General features: G+C 46.8%; 1 protein-coding gene across 1 annotated transcript in view; it reads right to left on the reverse strand.

Moving 5' to 3' along the window:
• Positions 1–14809: 14809 nt before the first annotated feature.
• Positions 14810–25384, reverse strand: part of Galnt8 (polypeptide N-acetylgalactosaminyltransferase 8) — a 29538-nt gene continuing 18963 nt past the window's right edge. Inside the window, exons 8-11 of the mRNA XM_051155658.1 lie at positions 25111–25248; positions 24609–24704; positions 22477–22647; positions 14810–15538 (exon numbers count right to left, since the gene is read on the reverse strand). Coding sequence (XP_051011615.1) covers positions 15389–15538; positions 22477–22647; positions 24609–24704; positions 25111–25248 — 555 coding nt within the window. The 3' untranslated portion in view covers positions 14810–15388. The remainder of the gene's footprint in view (positions 15539–22476; positions 22648–24608; positions 24705–25110; positions 25249–25384) is intronic.

Consider the following 25384-nt stretch of genomic DNA (forward strand, 5'->3'; position numbering starts at 1 on the left):
TGCCACAGACATCTTTCAAATACTGGGTCCTGTATGTCTGTCCTTTCAAATGGCTCCCATTCCTCACTTTTGCAGCTTGCTTTGATCCCTAACACGTATGAGAGGGAGGGGGGGCTCATGCCTGATAACCCCATTTAGGAACATAGGGGTTCCTAACATTCAGAGATAGGTGTGCTTCTGAGGGACCTTGAAAGCCACTTCCTGCCAGCCCCTCCCCACAATCGCAGAGCTCCTCAGAAAGCCTGCTGCGGCTCTCAGCAGCTGGACATGTAATGGAGATGGATGCGTCCCTCAGGACATCACTAATAGCAGCTCACGTCAGTTAATAGTTTCTTCCCACTGCTTTTTTCCAAGGTAAGGGCTGAGCTAGTGAAAGGGAGAAGACATATAATATACTTATTATGTCTTTAAAGAAGAAAAAGAAATACGTATTTAAATACAATCATCAGCCTCAATCAGGCAGGAAGAGAGACGGACTTTCCTTCATTCCTCAATATGATCCAGTCATGCTGGGGGGGAGGGAGAATATGTAGAAGAAGGTAGCACAGACCCCCACAAATCAATGGCATCACTGGCCCCCTTTTCTCTTCGATTCATTTGCATATTCATTGAACATGCATTTGATTTAATGTGGATATTTCTCTTGGCCAGATTGCATTTAATTCGTCTGTTCAGCTGGCCTATGGTGCCCTATTTATTTCTCTGAATTATCCTGCCTGTTCTAATCCACCCTACCCCCTTGATTACTGTTGATTTGGCTCCCATTATAATCCTCAATGTGAGGAATTAGCATGTGTGTGAATTGGTCCTGAGGGGGTAGGGAAAGCCAGTGGTAGCCTTCCTAGACCCAGTGAAAGCAGATAAAAAGGAGCACGGTTCTGGATTCCTTTGTCAGACAGGGAGTTCTTTCTGAGAGTGCCCAGGGCTAGTGGATAATGTTTTCTTGTGGAGTATTTTTTATGGGTGGGTGGTCTATTTCTTACTATTTTTTCCCTGATACCCTACACTCTAAAAGAAAACATCTAGGAAGCTTGGTCCCTCAGCCCTCAATTTACATTTTCTTCCTCAAGGGTGTTTTGTTCTCTAAGACAGCCCTCCACCACCCCCACCACCACCACCCCCTCTCTCTTTCTCACACACACACACACACACACACACACACACACACACACACACACACTGATGTATTCTAGGCCTCTCTGAGCTCTGGTACCTATTTATCTCATATAATTCCAGAAACAAGCTTATCCTCATAACATCGCAGTTCTATAAACCATTTCCTTTCCCGCTTAGACACTCAGCTGGACTACATTTCCCAGATACACTTACTCTTAGTTAGGCATATCACGTTCCTCCGTTCCACCCAGTGAGTTGTAGGCCACATCCTGGCCTGGCTCATAAAACTACAAAAACCTTAACTTTTTTTGTTTTCTCTTTTTTAGCCAAGTGAGAGGGATTCCGGGGGACTAAGACGGAGGGCTCCTGAGTCCCTGAATCACAGCGGAAAGAGCTACCTGAGCAGGTACACCACATCAGATGAAAGCTTTTGTAGCATTAGAACTCGGAAAGTTGGCTACAGCTGGTAGCTCGTACTGATCACTACAGCCCCTGTTCCACAGTTCTAATCAAGACTCAGAACGGTGGTAACTTCCCCCAAGGTCAGATCAAGTGGCAGAGGATGGAGTCACAGCCAGATCTTTGGAGTCCAACCCCCCTCTTGCCATCATATGACAGCTGCTTCCTAGTCAACTTCAAGAGAGTGAAGAATCTGCTGAGACAAGTGATCGCTTTATAGAAACGCGTTTCCAGTTCGCCGGTGGTGCTGTCCTAATTAGGGCTTTTAATGAAGACAGCTCTGGGGAGTAGGAAGCCGAAAGCAGGGAGGTAATCAAGGCCAGACCCTGGTGTGATTCGGGAATTGATGCTGCAAAGTCACCTTTGAGGACCTCAAATTAGCCTTGTCAATGGGAGGTGGCAGCCTGGAGGGTGGCGGTAAGTGTGGAGAACACTCACACTGCTCGGTGGGAAAAAGCCAAACACTTATGGCCCCTGGAAGGAAGGAAGCCATGTGTGTAAGCTTTCTGCCACTATAACAAACAACCTCAGATAATCAAGTTATAGACAGAAAAGGTATAATTGGGCTCAATGTTTTAGAATTTCTAGTCTATGTTCAATCACATCATGCAGGAGACCATGGTGGAGCCAAAACATCCGCCCCATCGGAATCCAGGAAGTAGAAAGCAAGTGGGGAAAGAGGGGGAAGGAGCTCAGGGTCCTATAATGCTCATAGAAGTATGTCTCCAGTGACCCAGACTTCCCAGTAGGCCAGCTCTTAAAGGTACCACCTCTCAGTAACCCTTTGAGGGTTTCCAAGAGACTCCCAAAGCTCTTGGGAAGCCACCATATTCAGATCCGGTGCCATCTGTTTCTGCAGTCTCAGTTTGATGTTTCTTGTCTGTGTCCCACAGTCTCTTCTGTCTCCTATATTACATTGCTGTCAAATTACATCGTCTTTCCTGCTACTAGTCCATTGAGAGAGAGAGAGTGTGTGTGTGTGTGTGTGTGTGTGTGTGTGTGTGTGTTTTACTTCCCTGCAACTATCACATGGCACAGTAGGACCTCAATAGGTACCTGAATGCAATGCTTGAATAAGTAGAATCCTAAAGAAAAAAAATCACTTGACACTGTGGTAAACCGAATACCAAGTCTTCCAAAGATGCCCTCATCTTAATCTTTGGATCTATGTTGTGGGGGAAAATGAAATTAGACTGAAAATGTAACTACCTTTCTGACAGGAAGGTGGTAACAGGTAGCCCAGATGGTCCCCATGGAATTACACAGATCTTTAGAAGATGGAAGAGAGAGGCCGAATGGTGACAGAAAGATCAAATGGGAGATGAACCTGGCAAGCTGTGACTGACACCAAAGAGGGGAGAGGTCCACAAGGCAGGGACAGCAGGCAGATTCCAGAAGCTGCGGTTGCTTTTAAACTGCTTTGCTCCTTCCCCAGCACCTTGGAAAGCTAGAGCTCAAGATTGGTTCTGAATCAATTCAATCTCCCCCAAGACCTGACACTGCCCTTTGCACCTGGATGTTCACTTATCCTGGAAGAGGGACCTGGGGGGCTTCCAGTGTAGTTTTAAAGCCGTGCTTGAGGCAAGAGGCACACCAGGAGCTCAAGGCCAGCCTACATTATACAGTGAGCCCAAGCCAACCTCAGCTGTAGTGACAACTCTGTCTCCAAGAACAACACCACCCTGGATTAGTTTTGTGTTGCTGGTGTCACAGATTTCCACGGACAGCGGCTTGAAAGAAGTTTATTATTTTACAGCTAAATTTACTTCTATCGTCTTGAAGGTGGGAGGCTCAGAAACCTAAAATGGGTCCCTCTGAACTAAATTCAAAGGTTTCCTTTCAGAAAACACCAAGGAAGTATTCACTTTTGTTTGTTGTTCTTGCCCTTTCCAGCTTCTAGAGAAGATGTGGTGGAAAAACACTTGGTTTTGCACAGTCTCGAGCCTCTGGACCAGGAAGCATCTGTCTGTCCTTATTCGGGTCCCCCAACTCCTGCTGCTAGGAAACCTCCTCACCCTGCTTCTTCCTGCTCCATCCCTGCATCTCAGGGATGTCAACACCATCATCACCACTCTGCCAAGTGTGAAATAAGAAAGTGGGGGTGGGGGGAGGAAAGAAGGAAGGAAGGAACAATGGAAGGAGAAATTAGCACTGGAGGTGGGAAAAGAGGGAGAAAAAGAAGAACCATAAAATTCAGAGGGAGGCAGGACCGCATTTGTGCAGCTCTGCTGTAACTAGGCCATGCTTCTAGCAACTGGGAAGTCTCAGGTGACAGAAAATGGCCCTTTCCCTCTCTTCTCTGACCCCTGCAATAGGAAAGACTGTGTGTGTGTGTGTGTGTGTGTGTGTGTGTGTGTGTGTGTGTGTGTGTGTGCGCGTGCGCGCGCGCGCGCGCGCGCGCGCGCGCGCTGCCTGGGGATGTGGCTCTAGGGTGTGGAGGTCCTGCCATCCATCCCCAGCACGAAGTCAGAGGACCTCCAAAGAAAGACTGCATTACAAGGTCCCTCCAGACAGGAAGAATAACACCCAGCCTCCCTTGACTCCCCTTTCCGGTCTACGGAGCCACACCTGTGGGGAGCGTATTTGTCTTGGTCTTCAGTTTTCTCTGACTCATGGGCCTAATTGGACGTTCTCTGTGGGTTTTAACACATCTTACCCACCCTCCCCCCGCCCCACCCAGGCTATAGCTTTAGAGGTGACCTGTACATCCAGCTAGGGCCCATTCCTAATGCCAGTCTTGGTGCGTGCTAATAGACCAAAAACCCTGATGACATAGCACTGGATAAGGACCCTCACTCCCTACAGTTTTCTTTCTAAAACCTGGGAAATTCTCCCTCCTTCCTTCGGTCCCTTCCTCCTCTCCCAATCTCTCTCTCTCTGTGTCTCTCTGTCTCTGTCTCTCTGTCTCCGTCTCCCCACCCTCTCCGCCTCAGCTGTTTTAGGGAAAGAAACCACGAAACGGAGGCTTTCCACGATCTGCTTGAAGAAGGCCAGAGGTAAAAGCAGAGACTTACTACAACACTGGTGCCAACAGCTGGCTTGGCAGAAAATTTCACAGCCAGGTTTTCAAATTCCAGTAACCATTATGAAAAGGCTCTTGCAAACATCTCTTTCTGAGTGAGGCCTCCAGCCAAGAAGAGTGGGAACCTTTGATGCCGTCTGGAGCCAAAAGGCCTGGAGGATGGAGTGGAGACAGACCAGAGTCCTGGCTAGGACTTAGCCAGCTGTTTGTCCAGCGCCTCTGCACTGCTGAACTTGCCAGGCCATCCTGAGCCAGCGCCAGAGTGTCTGTACACTGGACCACACTGCTGTCAGGGAGGGACTGGCCAGCTTGAAGAGGCCCAGCCAGTGGCAGGCACCCTCTTCAGGAGCCTGTGCTCTTCTCATAAGGACCTCTTATCCTTGACTTTTGGGCAGAAGCTGTTCTAGATAGGTGGGAGTTTGTTTGTTTGTTTGTTTGTTTGTTTGTTTGTCACTCTCTGAGCTCCTCTATGCATAAACAGGATGTTTAAGAAGAATTGAGATAGAAAAGGTCTGCTGTGGTGGCCACGGAGAAGTGGATGATGAGTAGCTTTGTTCAAACTACTTTCAGACAGGCTGTGGGCAAAACCCAAACAGCTACACCCCTCCTTTTGCCCTTCCTCAGCCTCTCTTCCCCTTCCTTAGCCTCAGAGTTCACACTGGTCCAAGTAAGTGGATAAGACGCCTTCACTGATTAGGGCTATTTCTCAGACAGGGTGTTCAGGAACCCTCCCTGTCCAAAGAAGGCTGAAGGGAGACGTGCTTCTTTCACAGAACTTGTCTTGAAACGAGTGCCCATGCCTGTGGCTTACTGGAGATGATGCTTAGGATGCGCCCCCCCTGCTGCTCCGTCCTGACAGACTCAGAGCCCATCTGATCTGGTTATCCTACCGACCTATGGATCTGTGGTCTGCAGCAGCTGCTCCTTGTGAGCTGAGTTAATCCTCTGTGCAGGGGGCCTGACATCTGGGGATGGACAGAGGCCAGGAACACCTCAGACACAGTGATAGAGCCATCAAAGCTCTCCTGCAAGGAAGGGCAGTAGCCACCAAGGACAACAGCCTCTTCCCTGGGTCTTTCACAGCTGATGCTGTCTCAACAACCAGGCTTAGCTGCAGACACTGCACCATGAACAGGTCCCTACCTACAGCTGCCAGAGCTTCCTGGGGGGTGTCTAAGGGCTGCAGGAACCTGTTGCAATGCTAGCTGGTGTAGGCAGAGTCCCCTGTCCACCCACCCTGTCTGGTCCCCCACAGGACCCGTTGCCTAATGGTTCTGTTTCCAGACACACAGACCCTTTATCTGGCACCACTGGTTCCCACATGGCTCCATCTGCAGTTACCCACACCTCAGTGTTCTCAAGCCCACACCAGCTTGCCAGTGGCTAGTGTCCTTTTTGTCCCTTCACCAACTGTTTCTGTTGCCTAAGCCTTGCCAGACAGCTCAGAAGCAAAGTGCCCTTCTTCAGGCCAGACTTGGCAGCCCCACCTCCTCCCCTCCTCAAAGCAGCAGTGGAACAAAGGACCAGAATACCAACCCTCTCCTCTGGGCCTGAGGGAGTCTCTGGCCCTGATTGTGCAAAAGAGATGAGAATGAGAAGACAGAGATAAGAAGAGATGATCTCATGAGTCAACAGTTTCTATGTCCCCAACTCAGGGCTAGCTGCCAGGGACCAGCAGCAGGCAGAGACATGTGACTAGCACTTACATTTGCCAGTGACACATGATCAGTGCCTGTACCACCCTGTACTGGCCTGTGACATCTGCTCTGTACCACACAGCCTATGACACCTTCCCTATGTTTTCACCAGCCAGGGACACCTGTTCTATACCTGTGCCAGCCCGAGACACCTGTCCTCTGCCTGCTCTAGCCTGTGACACCTGCTGTGTGCCTATACCAGCTTGTGACACTTGCCCTGAACCTGTGCCAGCTTTCTCATCTGTAACTGCAACAGCCTGTGACAGCTACACCATACCTGTTTTAGACTGTGACGCCTGCTCTGTCCCTGAAACAGCTTGTGACAATATCCTGCATCTGTACCAACCTATGACACCTCTCTCTCTCTCTCTCTCTCTCTCTCTCTCTCTCTCTCTCTCTCTCTCTCTCTCAGACACACACACACACACACCTATGTGAACACAAATACATACCAGTATACACACCAGATATACACACCCCCCCCAAGAAAGGATAGAAAGCCACAATATTTTTTTATGCTTGCTCTTTTTATAATTAATTTTAGGTTAGCATACAAAGACGAGGCTTCACTGTGGCTTTTTCAGACATCTGTGTAGTTATACTTCATTGTCTTTGTTCCTCCTTTCCCGGCTGTCTCTGCGCTCTTTGCCCCTCCCATCTGCAGCTGGTTCTTTTCTCACCCAATTAGCTCACTCTCCTCTTCCATTCCGTATCATGCTATTTCCTACTTCCTTGAAGCTCTTCTCCTCCCCTCTCTTGATCTCTTCTGATTTGTTAAGTGAATGGAGAACCAGGGGTAGTGGATCGGGATGCCAGCTGTAGGCTTACTCAAAGTCGGGAGTGGTTTTCCTACCAGCTTCCGAATGATGCTGGAGTGAACAGTCAGGGCTCTGAAAACTCCCAACACCATCAATTACTCACTAAGCATTTCTAATGGCGATTAGAACGGCCACTTATGCAGAACTAAAAATCTTTTTCATACATCACAAATATTAAATTGATGCTGGACACCATAACCCCCACCTGTGATTTCAGCACTCAGGTGGATGAGAAAGGAGGGTTGAGAGTTCAAGGCCAGCCTTGGATACATAACAAAGCCTTGTCTCAAAAAAAAAAAAAAAAAAAAAAAAAAAAAAAAAAAGCAAGGGTAGACATATTAATGTTAAAACTAATAATTTCACAAAACTGTAGTTTATAGCATTCAAACTCTGGGAAATGTCCACAAACATCGCTCTGCGTGTTCAAATACTGTAATATTCTGATTTCTTTGTAAAGTCAGCAGCTCCAAGCAGAATGAGTGACAGGTGGAAAATTCCATTTTAAGCACATAGTTTGTTACAAAAATCTGTTACTTTTGAGAACCCATTCATAAGAGCTTGTGTGGAGCTTCTTATGAAACATTGTAAACTTAAGTGTGGACAACTGTCTCTGCACATAACCCTACTGTGGGGAATTCTCTTTGCAACATGGGAGGAGAGGGACGACCACACACATTTGTACCATGGGGATGCTGCACACGCATAAGGAAGAAGAGCTGATGCCAGCCATCCAGGTTGCTTCCTCTCTTCCTGCTCCTGTCCTGGTTTCTGAAAATACTGCCCTTAATTTGGGAGTCTGTCTGTTTCCTGCCCCCGTGTGCCATTTGACACACCTGTTTCCTTCAAAACCTCAGCACATCTTCACAAGTGTGCATTTTTAACTGTCTAAGAAAAACTACAAAGCTTTTTCCTGTTTTCTCACCTATTCAACCGATATTTCTTGGACTTCGGGATTGAGGGGAAAAAATGGGAATTTTCTGTGCAAGGAATTTTCTGATTGGAAGATGACTCAAAATAAGACTAGTCAAGTCCAGAGAGGGGCACCGTGTAGGCTCTGGAAGGGGAGAAGCAACAGAGATACCAGCAGAAGAACAGGGATGGGTTTCAGGTTCCAGGCCCGACTCCTTCTATTTAACCTTGGATAGAAATGTACCCAAAGGGGGGCCAGCAGCTCACTGAAGAGGTCACTGAACGGCTTTGAAAGGCTGAAGACAAGCCTATTATCCTAACGTTCAGGAAACAGATGCCAGAGCATTCCTACAAATTTGAAGCCACCCTCATGTACAGACTAGGTCCCCAGCCAGTCAAGGTTACATAGAAAAAAAATAAAAACCAGGATGAAGGGGAATCGGGGAGCATAGACAAAGAGCTGGTGGGTACACCTGTGATCCAATCCCATCACCTGAGACGGCCAAGACGGAAGGACCACAAGGTAGGGCCTGAAGGGCTACAGAGTCAGTAAAAGGCCAGTTTGAACTGCAACAAGGAGATGAGCCTGCTTCCTGTATCTTGTAGTTCCTTGGAGGTGCTGGGCGGGGCTTCACCCCGGAACCCAGGAAGGACACATCAGGACAGCATCTGAAGACGCAGAGGTGAGATAGGATGGGGAAGAAAATGGGCTTTTCAAGACACCTCCAGGAATATCACTAACCAGTCATCTGGGAGGGCATGGCAGGTCACGGTTACAGAAACCCAAGGGGAAAACCCAGAGTTGTCTCTCTGTTAGGGTTTTGAGGCCCTTTTACTCCCGGGTCAGCAATGGTTAACCTGTCATATTTGCTATTGGTGACACGTTCAAGCACCAGCACTCACAAAACTCTCAAGAGGAGAAGACTCTGTGAATAATTAAGAAGGGCGAGCTGAAGTCGGCCACTGCGAAGACCTTCCTGGCTCCTGACAAATGAGGTTGGAGACAGACTGCAGCCGCAGAGGTGCAGCCCTCTAAAGAACCTTTGGAACACCAAGTGAGATTGCAGAGGGAGGCAGCCAGTCACCACCCTGCCCTGCAGATCAGAGCAGAGGGGAAGCCAGAACCAACAGAGCCCCATGTCACATTGGCTATGTCCATGGGAGAACAGCAGATTTCCTCTTAGGAGTAATGAACACCAAAGGTAGCTGAGCAGATGGGCGCGCACACACACACACCACAGACACACTCACACACACTGCACACACACCACACAAACACACTCACACACATACCACACACACACACATACCACACAAACACACTCACACACATACCACACACACACACACACCACACATATACACTCACACACACCACACAAACACACTCACACACATACCATACACACACTCACACATACCACACACAGACACACTCACACACATAACCACACACACTCACACACACACCACACACAGACACACACACACCACAGACACACTCACACACATACCACACACACATTCACACACACACATACCATACACAGACATACTCTCACACATACACATACTCACAGACAGGTTACTGAAAGCCCTGGGTAGTAGCAAACCCTATATGCTCATATTTTTTCTTATTAAAGATGCAGTGATGATAAAGTTTAAATTACAAGTAGAACTAATAACTACTTCTTTAGCTTTATTATATTTAGTTTATTATAGAGAAATAACTCAATAATAAGGTAGAGAAATTACAAGAGCAAACTTAATAAGGTAATTTTCTTTCTGTTTTCTTTTTTTTTCCTTTTTCTCTCTCCCTGACTCTCCCCTCACCCTGTATGTTTCTCTGGGGTGTGTGTGTGTGTGTGTGTGTGTGTGTGTGTGTGTGTGTGTGTGTTGCAAGTATGTGTGCCTGTGATGGGGCAGGTAGGCTCCAGAGGTTAGCTGGTCTGTCTCTACTGCTGCTCACCGTACCTTTTGAGGCCAAGAAGCCTCAGGATAACCTGTCTCTACCCCTCAGCTCAGGGTTACAAGCATGCACAACCATTCCTGGCTTTTATGTGAGCTCTGGAGGTCCAAACACAGATCCTCATGGGCCATCTCCTCAATCCCAACATGTTTTTTATGTTTCTATCTATTTTTTGATAATGTTATACAATAGATTTGAACATATTTCCCCTTCCCCCACGTCCTCCTCCCAGATTCTACCCTCTTCCCCTACACACTCCTTGTTCTTTTACTCTCCTAAAAAACAAACAAACACACACACACACAAAATACCTACAAAAAGACAAAAAAAATGGCATCTGATTTGTGTTGACCAATTTCTCCTAAGCATGGGGCCTGCCCTGGAAGGCCATTGATGAGAACTGATTTTCCCTCTCCCAAAGCTATCAATTGTGCATAGACTAAGCGTGACCTTGTGCCCACATTCCCCCCCCCCCCATGCTGGGATTGTGTCTGGCGGGAGTCTGTGCAGATGCTGGGCATGCTGTCAGTCTCTGTGAGTTCATGTGTGCATCTGCTCTGTTGTGTCTGGGAAATGCTGTTTCCTTGAAGTCTTCTCCCACCCATGGCTCTTGCAATCTTTTTCCCTCCCCGCTTCTGAGCCTTACAAGAGGGATGTGATCCTACTTAGGGCTGAGCACTCCAAAGTCTCTTTGTCTCTGCTTGTTCTCCAGGTGTGGGTCTCTGTGTTAATTACCACCTCTGCAAGAAGAAGGCTTCTTGGGCAGATGTTGCAGGCAGGTCATTATTGTAGCTTTCAGGTTAACTTATTTAAAATTGTAAATTATTTCTAAAATGTCCCATCTAATGCTTTTGAACCACTTGACCTCAAGAAACCAAATGTGTCGAAAACAAAACCGCAGAGAAATGACTATCTACATAGATGGGGCAATTTGTGTTTGAATTTATGAAATCTTTTTATTTCACAATTATTTTAGACTTAGAGAAAAGTCGCAAAGAGAGCACAAAGAATTCTTGTATAGCCTTCACCGTCCATCCACTCGGTCTTACTATCATCATCTTCCTTGTCATCCTTTGCTCCATCTACCTACCACTCTAGCAATCATTTATCCCCACACATAAAAATCTCAGAGACAATGTCCCCTCCCCCAGGACAGTCAGTGAATATTTCATAAAATCAAGGACAGTTTCTTTTATAGACAAGGACCATATCAGACCAAGAAGAGTGTAGGCACAGCACTACCATCCAAGCAACAAGCCCCATTCAAATACCACCAGTCACCCACTGCTGTTCTGGACAAAGGAAAAGTGCCCCTTCAGCCTAGGGTCATGTCTAGGGCCACTGGACACTTCATTGTATCTTTAGTCTATTTCTTTTTTTTTTTTTTTTCTTTACAGTTTTTTAAATTTTTATTAATTTATTCAGATTACAACTCAATTGTTGTACCATCACTTGTATCCTCTCATTCCTCCCTCCCTCCTGCTTTCACCCTATTCCCCTCCCCTAGGTCTATGACTGAGGGGACCTCCTCCCTCACTATATGGTCATAGGTTATCAAGTCTCATCTTGGTAGCCTGCTTATTCTTTCTGTGAGTGCCATGAGACCTCCCCATCAAGAGGAGGTGGTAAAATATGGGCACTCTGAGTTTATGTCAGAGTCAGTCCCCGCTCTCCACATAACTGTGGAGAATGTCCTGTCCATTGGCTAGATCAGAGTGGGGGTTTGATGTTTACTACTTGTATTGTCCTTGGTTAGTGCAATAGTGTGAGCAGACCCCCCTGGGCCCCCGATCCACCTGTCATGATGTTTCTAGTCTATTTCAATATGTATGGTTTTCCAATCATTGGGGGGCTTGGAGGTGAGGAGGCTTTGGCATTTTGAAGCATGCAGGCTAGTCTTACTTTGGCATGTCTTTTGCTTTGTTTTTGTTTTGAAACAGTGCCTTACTATGTCACACCACCAACATGTAGCACCAACTGGCCACAAGTTCACAATCCTGTTTCACAATCCCTCTTGTGTGGGGGATTACAATTGTGCACCCCTACATCAGACCAGACTATCTTAGACAACACCCCTCAATTATGGTTTAATTAAGGTTTTCTCAAGATCCCAAGGTGAGGCTCTGTATCCTGGTCCTTGCTGCTGGGAGGCATATGATAGCCACGTGTCCAGCAGCTGACGATGTTAGCACTGGTTACTTAGTTAAGGTGTGCCAGGTTTCTCATTCCTTTCCATCTGTAGTTAATGCCTATCTCTGGGAAGTCACTTTGTCACCGTATGTGGATCCTGTTTCGCAGCACTCACTAGTTTTTGTTCATTGATGATGATTCTTGCCTGAGACAATTTCAACTACGGTGGATGCCAGATGGTGACTTTCTAATTCACAATCGTTTCAGTATTAATTAGCTGGCATCTGCTCTGAAAGAAGTACTCCCTTCTCATTCACCCAAAACCACTCGTGGGTTTTTGTTTTATTCTGTAGTATCATCTATTGTTAAATTGACTTTAAAGTTTGTGACTTTAGTGCTCACAGTGTCCCTAATTTTGCCAGTGGAGACTCCTTCAGTCTGGCTACTATGATTTGTAATAGCTCATCCTTCCTTGAGCAATTTTTTACTTTCAACATGGGAATGTGTCCCAGCACTAGCCAAAAGTTAGAAATGTCTCCCAAGGAGCCTTAGTTCCCTGGTTCCTTTTATTGAAAGAATACTTAGAAATTAGCCCTAAACTGGGTGTGGTGGTCCACAGTCCACACCTGTAATTCTTCTACTTGGGAAATTCAGGCAAGAGGATCAGCAGTTTAAAGCCAACCTTGATTACATAACACATTAAAAGTACATGGGCCTTTGTCTTAAAACAAACAACACACACACACACACACACACACACACCACAAGAAAAGAAGATCTGGATGATGGATTTTAAGGGTGCAGAATGCTAGAGACACCGAGACAGATTATAGACACAGAGTTAGGCTCTGGGTATGAGGCTTACGCTGTTGGTTGGTTAGTTGTTTGTTTATTTGGTTGGTTGGTTGGTTGGTTGGTTGGTTGGTTTTGTTTTTTGAGACATGGTTTCTCTGGGTACCCTTGGCTGTCCTGGACTTGCTTTGTAGACCAGAGCTCACAGAGATCCATCTGCCTCTGCCTCCCAGAGTGCTAGTATTATAGGTGTGTGCCACCCTGCTCTGCAGAACTTGTGCTTTTAATCCCAGTACTTAAAACATTTGGAAGGCTGGAGCAGGAGGATTTCCATAAGTTCAAGGCTAGCCTGAGCTACATAGTAAGAGTGTGTAGTGGCTCAGTGAGTAAAAGCACTTTCCTTTTGAGCCTGGCAACCTGAAGTCCATCTCGGGAAGCCACTTAAAGATGGAAGGAGAGAACGAAGTTCACAAAGTTGTCCTCTGACCTTCATACACATGTTGTAGCATGCACGTGTGCACACACAGCATGGACATGCACACACACACACACACACACACACACACACACACACTAGTAAAGTTAAACAAACAACAATAAAAATAGAAAGTTTGTGAGATTCATTTTTTGTTTATAACCCATTTGAGGTTTTAGTCTCTGATTTTATGTACCGGTAAACTAATTTTTGAAACATTGCTCTAAATGTCAAGGTTACCTAAAAATGTGTAGTTAGAGGACTGCCGCCTCCGTATACACATCTTTCTGTCCTGTTTCCACCTCAGTCCTTTGCGCTGTTTACCACCACATTTCCTTAGTTTCTCCTTTAGCCTTACTTTGTTTGTTTTTCCTTCTGTGTTCATTTTATACAGGATCTCATTGCATAGCTCAAACTGGATTCAAATTCACAATCCTCCTGCCTCACCCTTTCAGGTGCTGGCCTACAGTTCTGAACATCAACATCCAGCCTTAGGCTTTTTCTGTTTTGTTTTTGTTGTGTAGATATGAAGATCACATGTGTATATTCCCCGTATTTACCAAAAGGAATCTGCAGGGCACACTTTTTCTTCTTTTTCAAACTTAACGGGATGGATGGCCCCTCCCCCTATATCAGCCGTAGATGATGCTTGCTGGCTTTTACAGCTGTTCTGGCAGCCCTCTGTGTGGATGGCCCCAACCTACTGTTCTAATGCTAAGGCATGTTCCTCACCTCAACACTTTTCACTTAGACTCAATACTGCAAAGGATAACCTTGTGCACAAATTTTTTTTTTTTTTTTTTTTTTTTTTTTTTTTTTTTTTTTACTGTTTTCTTTTCCATGTGTTTGTTTTCATAGCTCATGTGTGTCTGCGGGATCTAGTGTGTTTTTGAGTGTGTGTGCCTATGTGGGTGGGCCAGAGGACAACCGGAGGGAATCAGATCTTCCACTGTGCAGTTTTCTGGGATCAAACTCAAGTTGTCCGGCTTGGTAGCAAATGCCTTTACCTTCTGAACCATCTTGGCAACCCATTCTCATAGTTCTGGAGGTAAATTTCTGGAGATGCATTTCTTGCACAAAGAGAAAACACACACATACTATTTTTAGATCGTCCCAATTAGCCTACCAGGAAGCTGGCACTTCCTGAAAAGTCCCCATCTCAGATGTATGAAATGACCTGTTTGCCACATCCCTGCCCACAGAATGTGCTCTGTGCTGTTTGTCATTCATAACATGAGGGGAAAGTTACCTTCAGGCACCTTCCGTTGGTAACCCCAGGAATGAAGTTAAATGCTGTTTCGTGCATCCAAGGCTAGCATGTCTTTGGCTACTCTGTAGGAGACCCCAGAAGCCCACAGAACAAGCAGAATCCTCCTCCTCCTCTTCTTCCTCCTCCTCCTTCTGCCCATGTGAGCACTCCACCATAGGAGAGACTGGCCGTCCAAAGGCACTTACAGTGAGAATGTAGTATTGGGATTTAAGAAAGTCACTCTTGTAGTCCAGACAGGGAGGGAATTGAGACCACCTGGGTAGCTGTCGAGCTTCTGGAGTGAAGAGGGTCCAGGCCCTGACAGAGCTCAGCCCAGGACAGCCTGGGAAGATGAGCAGATGAGGAGGGAGGAGGTGTGGGGCAGGTGGTGACAGTTGCTGTCGGCAATGAAGGCTAAACAGTGTTGGTGGAATCAAAGCGAAACTGTCATCCCTCTCGCTGTCTCCACAGCACAGCTAGATCATGCTGGCTATTTCTAGAAGTTTCCTAGAATGGAGCTAGATGCATATCACGATTTCTCAAGGCAAGCTGGGGACGAGGCTTCTGAGTTTCCACCGCTCTCCCCAGCAGAGACACCCTGACATGTGCCCAAGTCTCTCCTCTGTGAATTGCTTGGTGAAGTCACCGGAGATAAACATACATCTGTCACCCTCTCCCAACTGGAGCAGCACCGTGGTTAGTCACCATTCCAGCCTTGAGAACTGCCCCTACAAATCCAAGTTCTCTGGGGCTCACTGGCTGTCAGTGGCCCCAGTTCTGCCTATATGCTGTATATTCCATATTTGCTGGGTACAGTTCTCTAACACAAGCCTGTAGGGACCTGAGGGGTCCTTCCTCATCTCCAGACACCGGGCAGTATCCCTGTTTTTGACGGATTGTCCCTGGATGGGAGAGACAAAGGGAAGGTGTTGGTATGTCCTGCTAGGTAGTCAGACTGCAGGCTTCCTTGACACTCACTCAGAGGAGAGGGAGAAGCAAAGAGCAGAGTTAGCCTGCCTGTGGATCTCTGGCCAGCTGTGTACAAATGAGGCCGCTATGATGCCTCACTGGGGTAACAGGCCTGCTCTGTACTCAGCTGGAAATCCTAGCTGCATCCTGCAGGCCACCCCTCTGCCACATGCCTTCCTTCTCCGCTCTTGAACTGACAAAACCCTTTGGGATCACTCTTCCTTGTTTTCATTCCCTGCCCTCTTCATCCTCAAAAAGAGAAGGTATGAAGCAGAAACCATAAGGAATCTCAACACCTTTACCTCACCTCTCTGTGCCTCACCCCACCCCCTACCCCACCCCCCCACCCCTGCCACATCACTGTCCACTAGACTTTACTGCAGAATTGAGGTAGAATCCTCACTTCCTACATACATACCACAGGACCTTGGGCAACTTTCATAACCTCCCCATGTCTGATTTCCATGACTCTAAAATGGGTTTAGAAATAATGTGAAGGCTGGAATTGGGGCATGCTACTCCTTGAATGCCCTATGCCAGATGCAAAGAAGGTATAGGATGGATCTAAGTCCAACTCCATGTAGCCCCTCCCTGTTCTGTCTGGGAAGGAGAGAAGCAGATAGGACGGGGAGGGGGGGCAGGGGGCGGTGGGAAAGAGAGAGAAGCTGATCCTTTTCTCTTACAGCTTCTCCAACCCGTCTCAGTTCCTCCCGTCTTATGGCCACAGCTGAGCAGTTGGAACCCTTGCAGTCCGTGTGCACTATCTGCTCCCTGGACCCTTCCCTCACTCCTGGCCCTCTTATTTCTCCTCTCTCACACCTGGCTCCCATCTCTCCCAGCATTTAGCTAGTGCCTGGTCTGGGTGGGTTTTCCCTTTCTGTCCTCCCCATTCTTACCAGGACTCACAACACCACTGTGTGGTCTAGCCAGCAACCCTGGCCACAACCCTGCGCCTCCTCGCTGATGCCCACATTTGCCTACTCTGGATTCCCCCACCCTGTGCTGCTGCTACTCCCTTAAGGAATCCATCTAGGTCATGTGGGATTCTAGAATGCCCTCTCTGCTCTCCCAATCTCCCTTCTCCTAGCGGGATCCTCTTATAGCAGCCAGACTTCCAGGAAACCTCCCTCCTCCACCACCCGCCCTCCACCTCTTCCACCCCCCACCCCCGCAGTGGTTACCTCCGTTGCCTGTGCAGCACTCCCTCCATCTTCATCTCTGCAAGGCACGTAACTGTCCCAGTCATCCTTCTGTTTCATCTGTTTCTCCCCAGAACAGCTACCCACCTTCCACCAGCTGCTGCTCCATGGACGCCCTCAAGGGAGCCAGCCACCCTGTCTCTCTTTCACCCATCAGCAGTCTCTCTGTGCTCAGTGCAGTCCCAATCACTTCTAGAGAGTATTCCTCCTCCTATCTAGCACCCTGTGCCCTTATATGCTCTGTCTGTCTCTCTTTCTCATTTCCACTACCTTTAACTATATCTGTCTTTTTATATAGGCCTATATCTGTCTTTTTTGTTTGTTTGTTTTTTGTGATTTTGACAGGGTTTCTCTGTGTAGCCTTGGCTGTCCTGGACTCACTTTGTAGACCATGCTGGCCTCAAACTCACAGAGATTCACCTGCCTCTGCCTCCCAGAGTGCTGGGATTACTGGTGTGTGACACCACACCCAGCTTAACATCTGTCTTTTTACAGGGTGTTATTGCTGTGAAGAGACACCATGACCAAGGCAACTCTTATAAAGGAAAATATTTAATTGCGGCTGGCTTACAGTTCAGAGGTTTAGCCCATTATCATCTTGGCGGGAAGCATGGCAGCGTGCAGGCAGACATGGCACTGGAGAAGGAGCTGAGAGTTCTACATCTGGATCAGCAGGCAGCAGAAGGAGCCTGAGATAGCACTTCCTCCAACAAGCCTACACCTCCCATCAGTGCCACTCCCTATGGGCTATGGGGTCCATTTGTACTCAGACCCCCACAACATCCAAACAAATATCACAATATTAGAAGGTAAAGAGCCCCAAATCCAAAGCTTAACTCTAGCACCCTTTTCAGCCAACATTCAGTGTCCCCCTCTTTTAGAATCTAACCCCCCAACACACATACAAATGTAATTCTCAAACAACAGGTAATAATAACACACAGTTCTTAAGATTCTGTGCCTTGATTCTGGACATTTGCTATGCTGTGCAATTTTGGAAGAAACTATTAGATTTTCTTTTCTTTCCTTTTCTTTTTCTTTTTCTTTTTCTTTCTCTCTCTCTCTCTCTCTCTCTCTCTCTCTCTCTCTCTCTCTCTCTCTCTCTCCCTCTCTCTCTCTGTATTGGGGCATTGCCTATCAGCACTAAAAATTATTTTTGTGTTTCTTTCATCACTTTATATTTTTTTAAATCCTATTTCATGTATTTTAGCTCTTTAAGTCAGGGTTTGTGTAGCCCAGGCTGGCGTTAAGCTCACTATATAGCTAAGGATGGCCTTGAACTCCTGATCCTCCTGCTTCAGTGTCCCAAGGGCAAGGACTATGAGTGTGAACTTCATGCCCTCTACCCAGCTTGCTTAAGATAAATAGGTTTTCCCCCAAACTATCACTCAAATATCCACATAATAGTCAACTCACCAGTGTGGGTAATCTCTGCTGCAGTGTGGAGAGTCACTTTCCCCTAGTGTACTCCTCCTCTGCATTCACATGACCCATGGGTGCTGCTTCCTGTCACCCATGGGTGCTTCCTTCCTCTGCACCCTCATTCTCCATGGGAGCTCTCTCCTCTGCACTCCCCATGCTCCTTAGATGCTGCCCCTTGCACCCCTCACTCATTGGTGCTCCCCACTCCTACCACCCCAGAGGCCCTCTCTGGGTCATGAGCTGTTACCATCGCCTTCCCCCAGCCTCCTCAGCTTTACTCTAGATGCCAGGCTCCTCACAGAAATGTCTGTGAGTCTTAAGGCCTGCCCTTTCCTGCAAAGGGTCTATTGTCAGTCACCAGCACTGGCTCCCCTGTGCTCCTCAGAGGTCCTAGAGGTCACAGCCTCCTCTGAGAGACTCTAGAGTCAGAATCCTGAGAGCAGAAGTAAGCAGAGGGAATACCCAACCACATATGCCTCTTGGTTCTTTGAAAATTTTCAGTAGAACAATTTGTACATTGGGCCTAAGAAGTGAATAGAGAAAAGTATAGACTGAGCATCCAATCAAAGATAATTTTTATGTCTGAACGTTTCTACTTCTAGGACCCAATATGGATAGGAAAGGGCTGGAGAGAAAGAACTGACTGAAAGTAACTTGGCATTAGGCAGTATACTAGGAATCACCCAACAACCTTCCTCTTTAACTTGTAGAGTTCCCGTCATGGCGGTCATAAAAACAGACCAGGCCTCAGCCTCAGAGTGGCAGACAGACTAGCCTGTTGTCCTGCAGGCCAGGTCACCCACTCACAATAAAAATATCTCTTCTTTCATCAACCTCAGTAACCAAGTAGGTAACAGAGATGGCTTATCTCCTTGTTAACCTGCCTGGGTTTGGAATCACCCAGGAGACACACTCTGGTGATTTCAGAGAAGTTAACTGAGGAAGTTAGACCTGTCCTAAATTTGGGTGGCACCATCCTATGAGCTGGGATCTGAGATCCAATAAATAGGAAAAAAGGAAAAAGCAGCGTTCATCAGCTTCCTGCCGACACCATGTCTTCCTCTCCACTGTAGTCTGTATCCCCTTAAACCACAAGCCAAAACACACCCTTCCCCCCTCAAGTCACACTTGTCAGACACTTTTCACAATACCGAGAAAAGTTACTAATGCAGCCTCTTCCAAAATTCCCTTGGGAAGGCAAACTTCCAAGTGTTTAATAATTATCTCTTTAAGATAACAATATCTTTAATTCCAGGCATTAAAGGAAACAAATGTGTGTTCCCAAAGATTCCATATCTATGTGCTACCAAGAGGAATGTGTCAGGTTTAAGAAAACTCAGCAACTTACTAGTTAACCTTGTGATGCCCATTTTTAGGTGTGTCATTGACTAATTAACCTTGTGACTTCGTGTTGAGATTGTTCCTTGTAAACACTTAGGAGATGAAGGATCATTAAATGTGAAGTTAAATACTGGGAGTGATTTATGAACTTAGTCTTCAGTGGGTAAGGAAATTCAATTAATTAAGCCATGAAAAGACCCAATAAAGTTAATGGTTCATCATTGTTAGACTTATACCTTAAGGATTTAAAACCCCATCAGTCCACTGGGTCTGCCAGATACTGGGCCTGGTGACTACCACTAACTAGAGAAGTCAGTACAGTATGAGGCATCCAGGTCCTACAGGGCAGTTAAAACCACTGAGCTGGTAAGAAGTCCTTCCATGCTCCTGTGTCCCACCCCGGGTCTCAGAACCACTTCCCCAGAAACTCCTCGACATCACTAGGATTTGAAATGTCCTTCCCCCTGCCCCCCCCCCCCTCGAGGACCTGTGTGTTAAAGCCTTGTTCCAAGCTGGCTAGAGCTCTTCACATTACTGGGACATGACCTCGAAGGGGCTTCTGACAGCGCAAGCCCTTCCTATTCTCTTCTGCCCAGGGGTCATGGTAAGAGTGAGCTTTGCCTTGCTGTGTGTTCCCACCAGGATGGGCTCACTCACTCCAGGCCTCAGACCATGAGAACAATTGATCAGGAACCAGACTGAACCAAAATAAATATTCTCCTTTTATGAATTGCTTATCTCAGGTACTTGACACAGTGATGGAGGATTGGTAAGACTTTCCTGTTTAGGGAAGACAGCATAGTCCTTTCTCTTAGTTCACTTCCCCACTTCTCCTGGTTCACTGATACCCCAAGAGGGCCAGTCTTTCATTTGGTCCTCAATCACTTGTCAAATGCTATTATGTTCCTGATGTTGTCAGACCACAGAGGGATAGACAACACACAAAACCCAGCCAGGCCCTGGCCTTACAAGCCACAGTTATGTGGTAGAAAGAGGGCAGGGAGGAGGGTAGGCACGGGGATTGTTAATTCCAAGTCCACAGAGTGAGACCCTATCTCAACAAAGAGCAAAGTTCAAGTAAAACTTATTTTGAGAGAAAGTGAGACAAGCACAAAGGAACCCTGAGAGTGTGCAGAGGTACCCCCCACACACACTCCTCTGGGTCACGGAAGGCTTCTTCAAGAAAAGACTGTCTGGACCCAGAGGAACACTTTGCCTGGTGCTGGTGAGGAGGGAGTGGGAAGGACAATGCTTGCATAGGGCTTAAGAGAGCTTGGCCACTCGCTCTTATTAGAGCTGAGTGTGTTCCTCCTCCACACGCTCTCCTTCCCTTTCCTCCTCTCTCTCCTCCTCATAATCAATAGTCTCTAGTTCAAGGAGACTGTAAAACCTCTGCACCTGCTTTGCACATATTTTACCTGAAGGGGATCTCCATAGCTAGTGGCAAATTCTTAAAAACAAAACCAAGCAACAACAACAACAACAAACTGCCTTTAAAAACATTATTTGGGGAGCTGGAGAGATGGCTCAGCATTTAAGGGCACTCGCTGCTTTTTTTTCTTTTTTCTTTTCTTTTTTTTTTTTTTTTTTTTCAGAGATGAAGCTTGGTTCCTAGCACTTCCATTGAGCAGCTCACAACCACTTATAAATTCAGTTCCACATGATCTGACATTTATTAGTAAATTAATATTAATTACATTTAAATGAATCATTTTTAAAGTTATTTGCTAGCTGGGCCTTAAAGGCTGCTGCTCCTCACTCCAGCTCTCAGGACACTGAGGCAGAAGGATCTTGAGTTCTGGGCCAGCCTGAACTACAGAATGAGAATATCTAAAAAAAAAAAAAAAAAAAAAAAAAGGTAATTGTCCATGTTTCTTGAAATGTAGGTCCTGGGCCTAATGCAGTAGGTGTTCCGAGACAGGATCACACACAGGTTGGCATCTCCCCCACAGGACATCAGGGTCCCACCCAAGTGGCCTAATACACAAGCCTCTGAAGCAGCAGCCTGGGCATAGAGAGAACTCACATACAGTGTGTGCTCCGTGGGGCTACTCGCCTTACTGTCACAGGACTTCTGGCGAGTTCTCTCCACCCTGTTCTGATCATTCAGTGTGGAAGTCAGAGGGGGTTTTGTTCTTTGAGATGGGATCTTGCTGTGTATCCCCTTGGCTGGCACAGAACTCACCACGCAGACCAAGCTGGCCTTGAGCTTTCGGTGATCCTCCTGCCTCTGCCTCCTGAGAGCAAGGGTTATGGGTGTGCACCACTACATGTAGCTGAAGGCGGGGCTTTTACATATTTTTGTGCCGTGCTCCCAAGCCTGATACTTATCTCTAATAAAATGAATCATATGTATCAGCTGTTCCTGTGTGCTGGGCATGTGCTAGGTCACACAGCATCTCATTTAATCCCCAAAGGTAGATATTTATCGTCTCCATTTTGCATATAAGGAAACCTAGCTAGAGAGGGCAGGGAACTTTCTAAAGGTAACTAGGCCAGGATTCAAGGCCATACTCTCCAGGACCACATCAGTATTTTGCTCTCTTAGCCATTCCTGGTATTCAGGAGACCCACCTCTCCAGCAAGTTCCATTGATGCAATATATTCTGTTGTTTTAAGAAAGGACCTCTGTAAGGCAACCTTCATATAGCGCCACTCTAATGCATTGGAAACTATCAACCATGAAGCAATGACACACAAAAGATGGTAGCACAACAAAGCCTGAGATGGTTGTTAAAGGGTGTGTGTGTGTGTGTGTGTGTGTGTGTGTGTGTGTGTGTGTGTGTGTGGCTTCTCCCTACACACTAGCATAGAAACTCCTTTTCGTAAAGCTCTACAGATTACAGCCAAACCTGAATCTTCCACACTGTATTTAGATTTAGCTATAATTTCAAACCCCAATGACTCACCTGCTGAAAATCCCAATAGATGTGCTGTCCACTGTTCACTGCCTGAGAACACAGCTCCAATGTGGGCTTCTCCCCAGTGCCAGAGTCTGTCAGGCAGTATTGCTCATGGATGTCTTCCTTTCCAATTAATTCTCCCACATAGATTTCCCCAGACAGGAGATAGTACACGTTCTACAAGAGAGCAAAGAACCATGCCAGGCCCAGGGAGTAGGGAGGTCTCAGCCATTAAACTATACACTAGAAAATCCTAGCAACAGACAGAGTTGAGAGCATTCTAAAAGGGACTAGGATAGGATTCAAGCCCAAGCTCTCAGCAGCACAGCAGTTTTAAGTATTTTTCCTTCTCAAACATCCTTCTGTTTTCAAGAGACCCAGCTTTCATAGCTAGTTCCAAGGTGGTAGTTTTCTACCTATTCAGGGACTCAGGGGACATGAGGATGGATGGCCTGGATTGGGGAGAGCATGAACATCCTGGGGCACGGGTCTTACTGCCTCTTGCCAGCCCTAACACATTCTAGCAAGAGGGCCAGACACAAGAAGGAACACTTAAGCCACCCTCCTAGCTATGAGGGCTTTCTCGTGGCTTGGCTATAACATGTCCTCCCAAGGCTCATAGGCTGGATGGTTGGTAACCAGTTGCTGAATCTAACCACTGAGACGTGATTGGGGCCTGAGCATGCCTACATAATAGACTCATCTCCTTGGTGGGTTCATAACTGGATAATGTTGTTCGGGGGAGGGGAGTGGCTAGTCAGAGGAGGCCACTGGGGACATGTTCTTAGGGATTGCATCTCGTCCCTAGTCTCATCTCCACCCCTCCTATAGTTGCAAGCTTGCTAGCAACATTGCCATGATACTCTGCCTCACCAGAGGCCCATGGCAACCATGGTCTGAAACCTTGAGTCAAAATAAAACTTTCTATCTAAAGCTTTTGATCGCAGGTCTTCTACTACAGCAGTGGATCGCTGCAAGGGCAACACACAGAGTAGATGACAGCAGGCAATGCCACTCGTGGGTAAAGCACTTGCCTGTCATGCAGGAAGCTCTGGGTTGATCTCTGGCACTGTATAACAGAGCGAGCTGGCATGCACCTGAAGGCACAGCACTTGGAAGGAGGTGGGATGGAAGCATGCCAAGCAAGAGATGGCATGGCAAAGCTGAAGATATGGCTCTGAAGTTGGGAGCACTGGCTGCTCCTGCACAGGACCTGAGTTCCATTTCCAGCAGCCACATGACAGTTAACAACCATCTATAACTACAGTTGCAGGGACATCCGGTGCCCTCTTCTGACCCCTGTGGGCACTAGGCATTCGTGTACTGCACCTACACATATGTAGGCAAAACACTTCTACACGTGAAATAAATATATCTTTAAACACATTTAAAAAAAAAAAAAAAGCAAAATAAGGACTCTTTGGTCTTGGGACCCTTTTCCTCCTACTGGGATGCCTCTTCCAGCCTTGCTATGAAGGTTTGTACCTGGTCTTATTGTACCTTGCTATGCCACATTTCATTGCTATCCCTGGGAGGCCTCCTGCTCTTTGTTGAAGGGAAACAGAGGAGAAGTGGATCTGGGGGAGAAGTGTAGGGGGCCGAGGAGAAGTAGAGGGAGGGGAGCTGAAGTAGGGGTGTAATGTGTGACAGAAGAATACATTTTTTTAAAAAAATGTTTAAAGTAAGGTAAGAAAATATAGGTCTGTATTCTCAGTGACAAAGTCCCATAAGGACAACCTCCGCTTGGTGTCATATGTCTTCCAACTGTGCAGGGACTTTCTTCCTTCTGTGGGAGCAAAATGGGCTTGCTTGTCTAGCTTCCAAGGCACACACCAGCAAAATGAATGGCATAGGCACAAGTTTAGAGGAAAAGAAATGATGGGAGGTGACTGCCAATAAAATTGTCACCGGAGAATGAATGTCATATAGTAGAGCCTTACTTCCTGTTTCCCTGCCCCTGTGGGCCTGCCTGTCACTGTCGTACTTTTTCTGCAAACAGCACTTGCTTACACGTTTCCAAGAGTGCTCACCTCCTGCCTTCCCTATCCTCTAACAATAAGTAAACTCTAACTGTGGCCCAGGTTCTCAGGGTCTGAGTCAATACAGACTACCTTGGGCGGGATGCCGGTGGGAGATACCTGAACACTGAACTCATGGCAAGGTGCCATTTTGGGAGAGTTTCCTGGGACAGGTCCTCGGTCCAGGCAAACATTTTCATCCAATGAATTTTTCATCTAAAGGAAAAAACACAATCACACCGTTGGGGGAAAAAAAGTTATAGAAAGAAGACACCCCAGGCCCTGAATTTTTTGGTTTGGGTTTTGACTATACCACAGGATGACAGAAAACAAAACCAGCAGAGGGCGATCTGATCTTGCCCTGTTCAGAGCAGTAAAAGCCAAACCTGGGATGAGAAGCTAAGGTGACAAGCAAGGGCTGCACTTTGCAAAGGGAGTAGGGGGAGGAGGAAAAAAAAAAAAAAAAGAACAAGAGTTTGGGAATAGAGAGACAAAAGGAAACCACTCAGGACCTGAAGTAGGGGTAGGAGAGGAAGGAAGCTGGCTGCTTTGGGTGTCCAGCCTTGTCTTTTCACAATGAAGCAGTTCAAATTCGAACTGCAGTTTACAAACCAACACATACTCTTCCATAGCGGACAATGTTGGGGACCGGCTTCAAGAGCGGGTAGACGTTTTTCAGGTACCAGTCAAAAGTTTTGCATTTCAGTTTCTCCCGGAGTGCTCTTCTGGAAGAAATGTCTCCATAGTCGATCCCAGAATTCTGAAGAGAAAAGTGCGGGTGGCATGTGGTCATGACACTTCACAGCACCCTGGACTCCATCAGTTGACGTGTAGTCACGGACTGTTTCCTTGTAACCATAGAGATAACCTTACAATCTTATATTCACAGGGAAAAG

Source organism: Acomys russatus, chromosome 13 (assembly GCF_903995435.1).
Source record: "Acomys russatus chromosome 13, mAcoRus1.1, whole genome shotgun sequence".
Taxonomy (NCBI): Eukaryota; Metazoa; Chordata; class Mammalia; order Rodentia; family Muridae; genus Acomys; species Acomys russatus.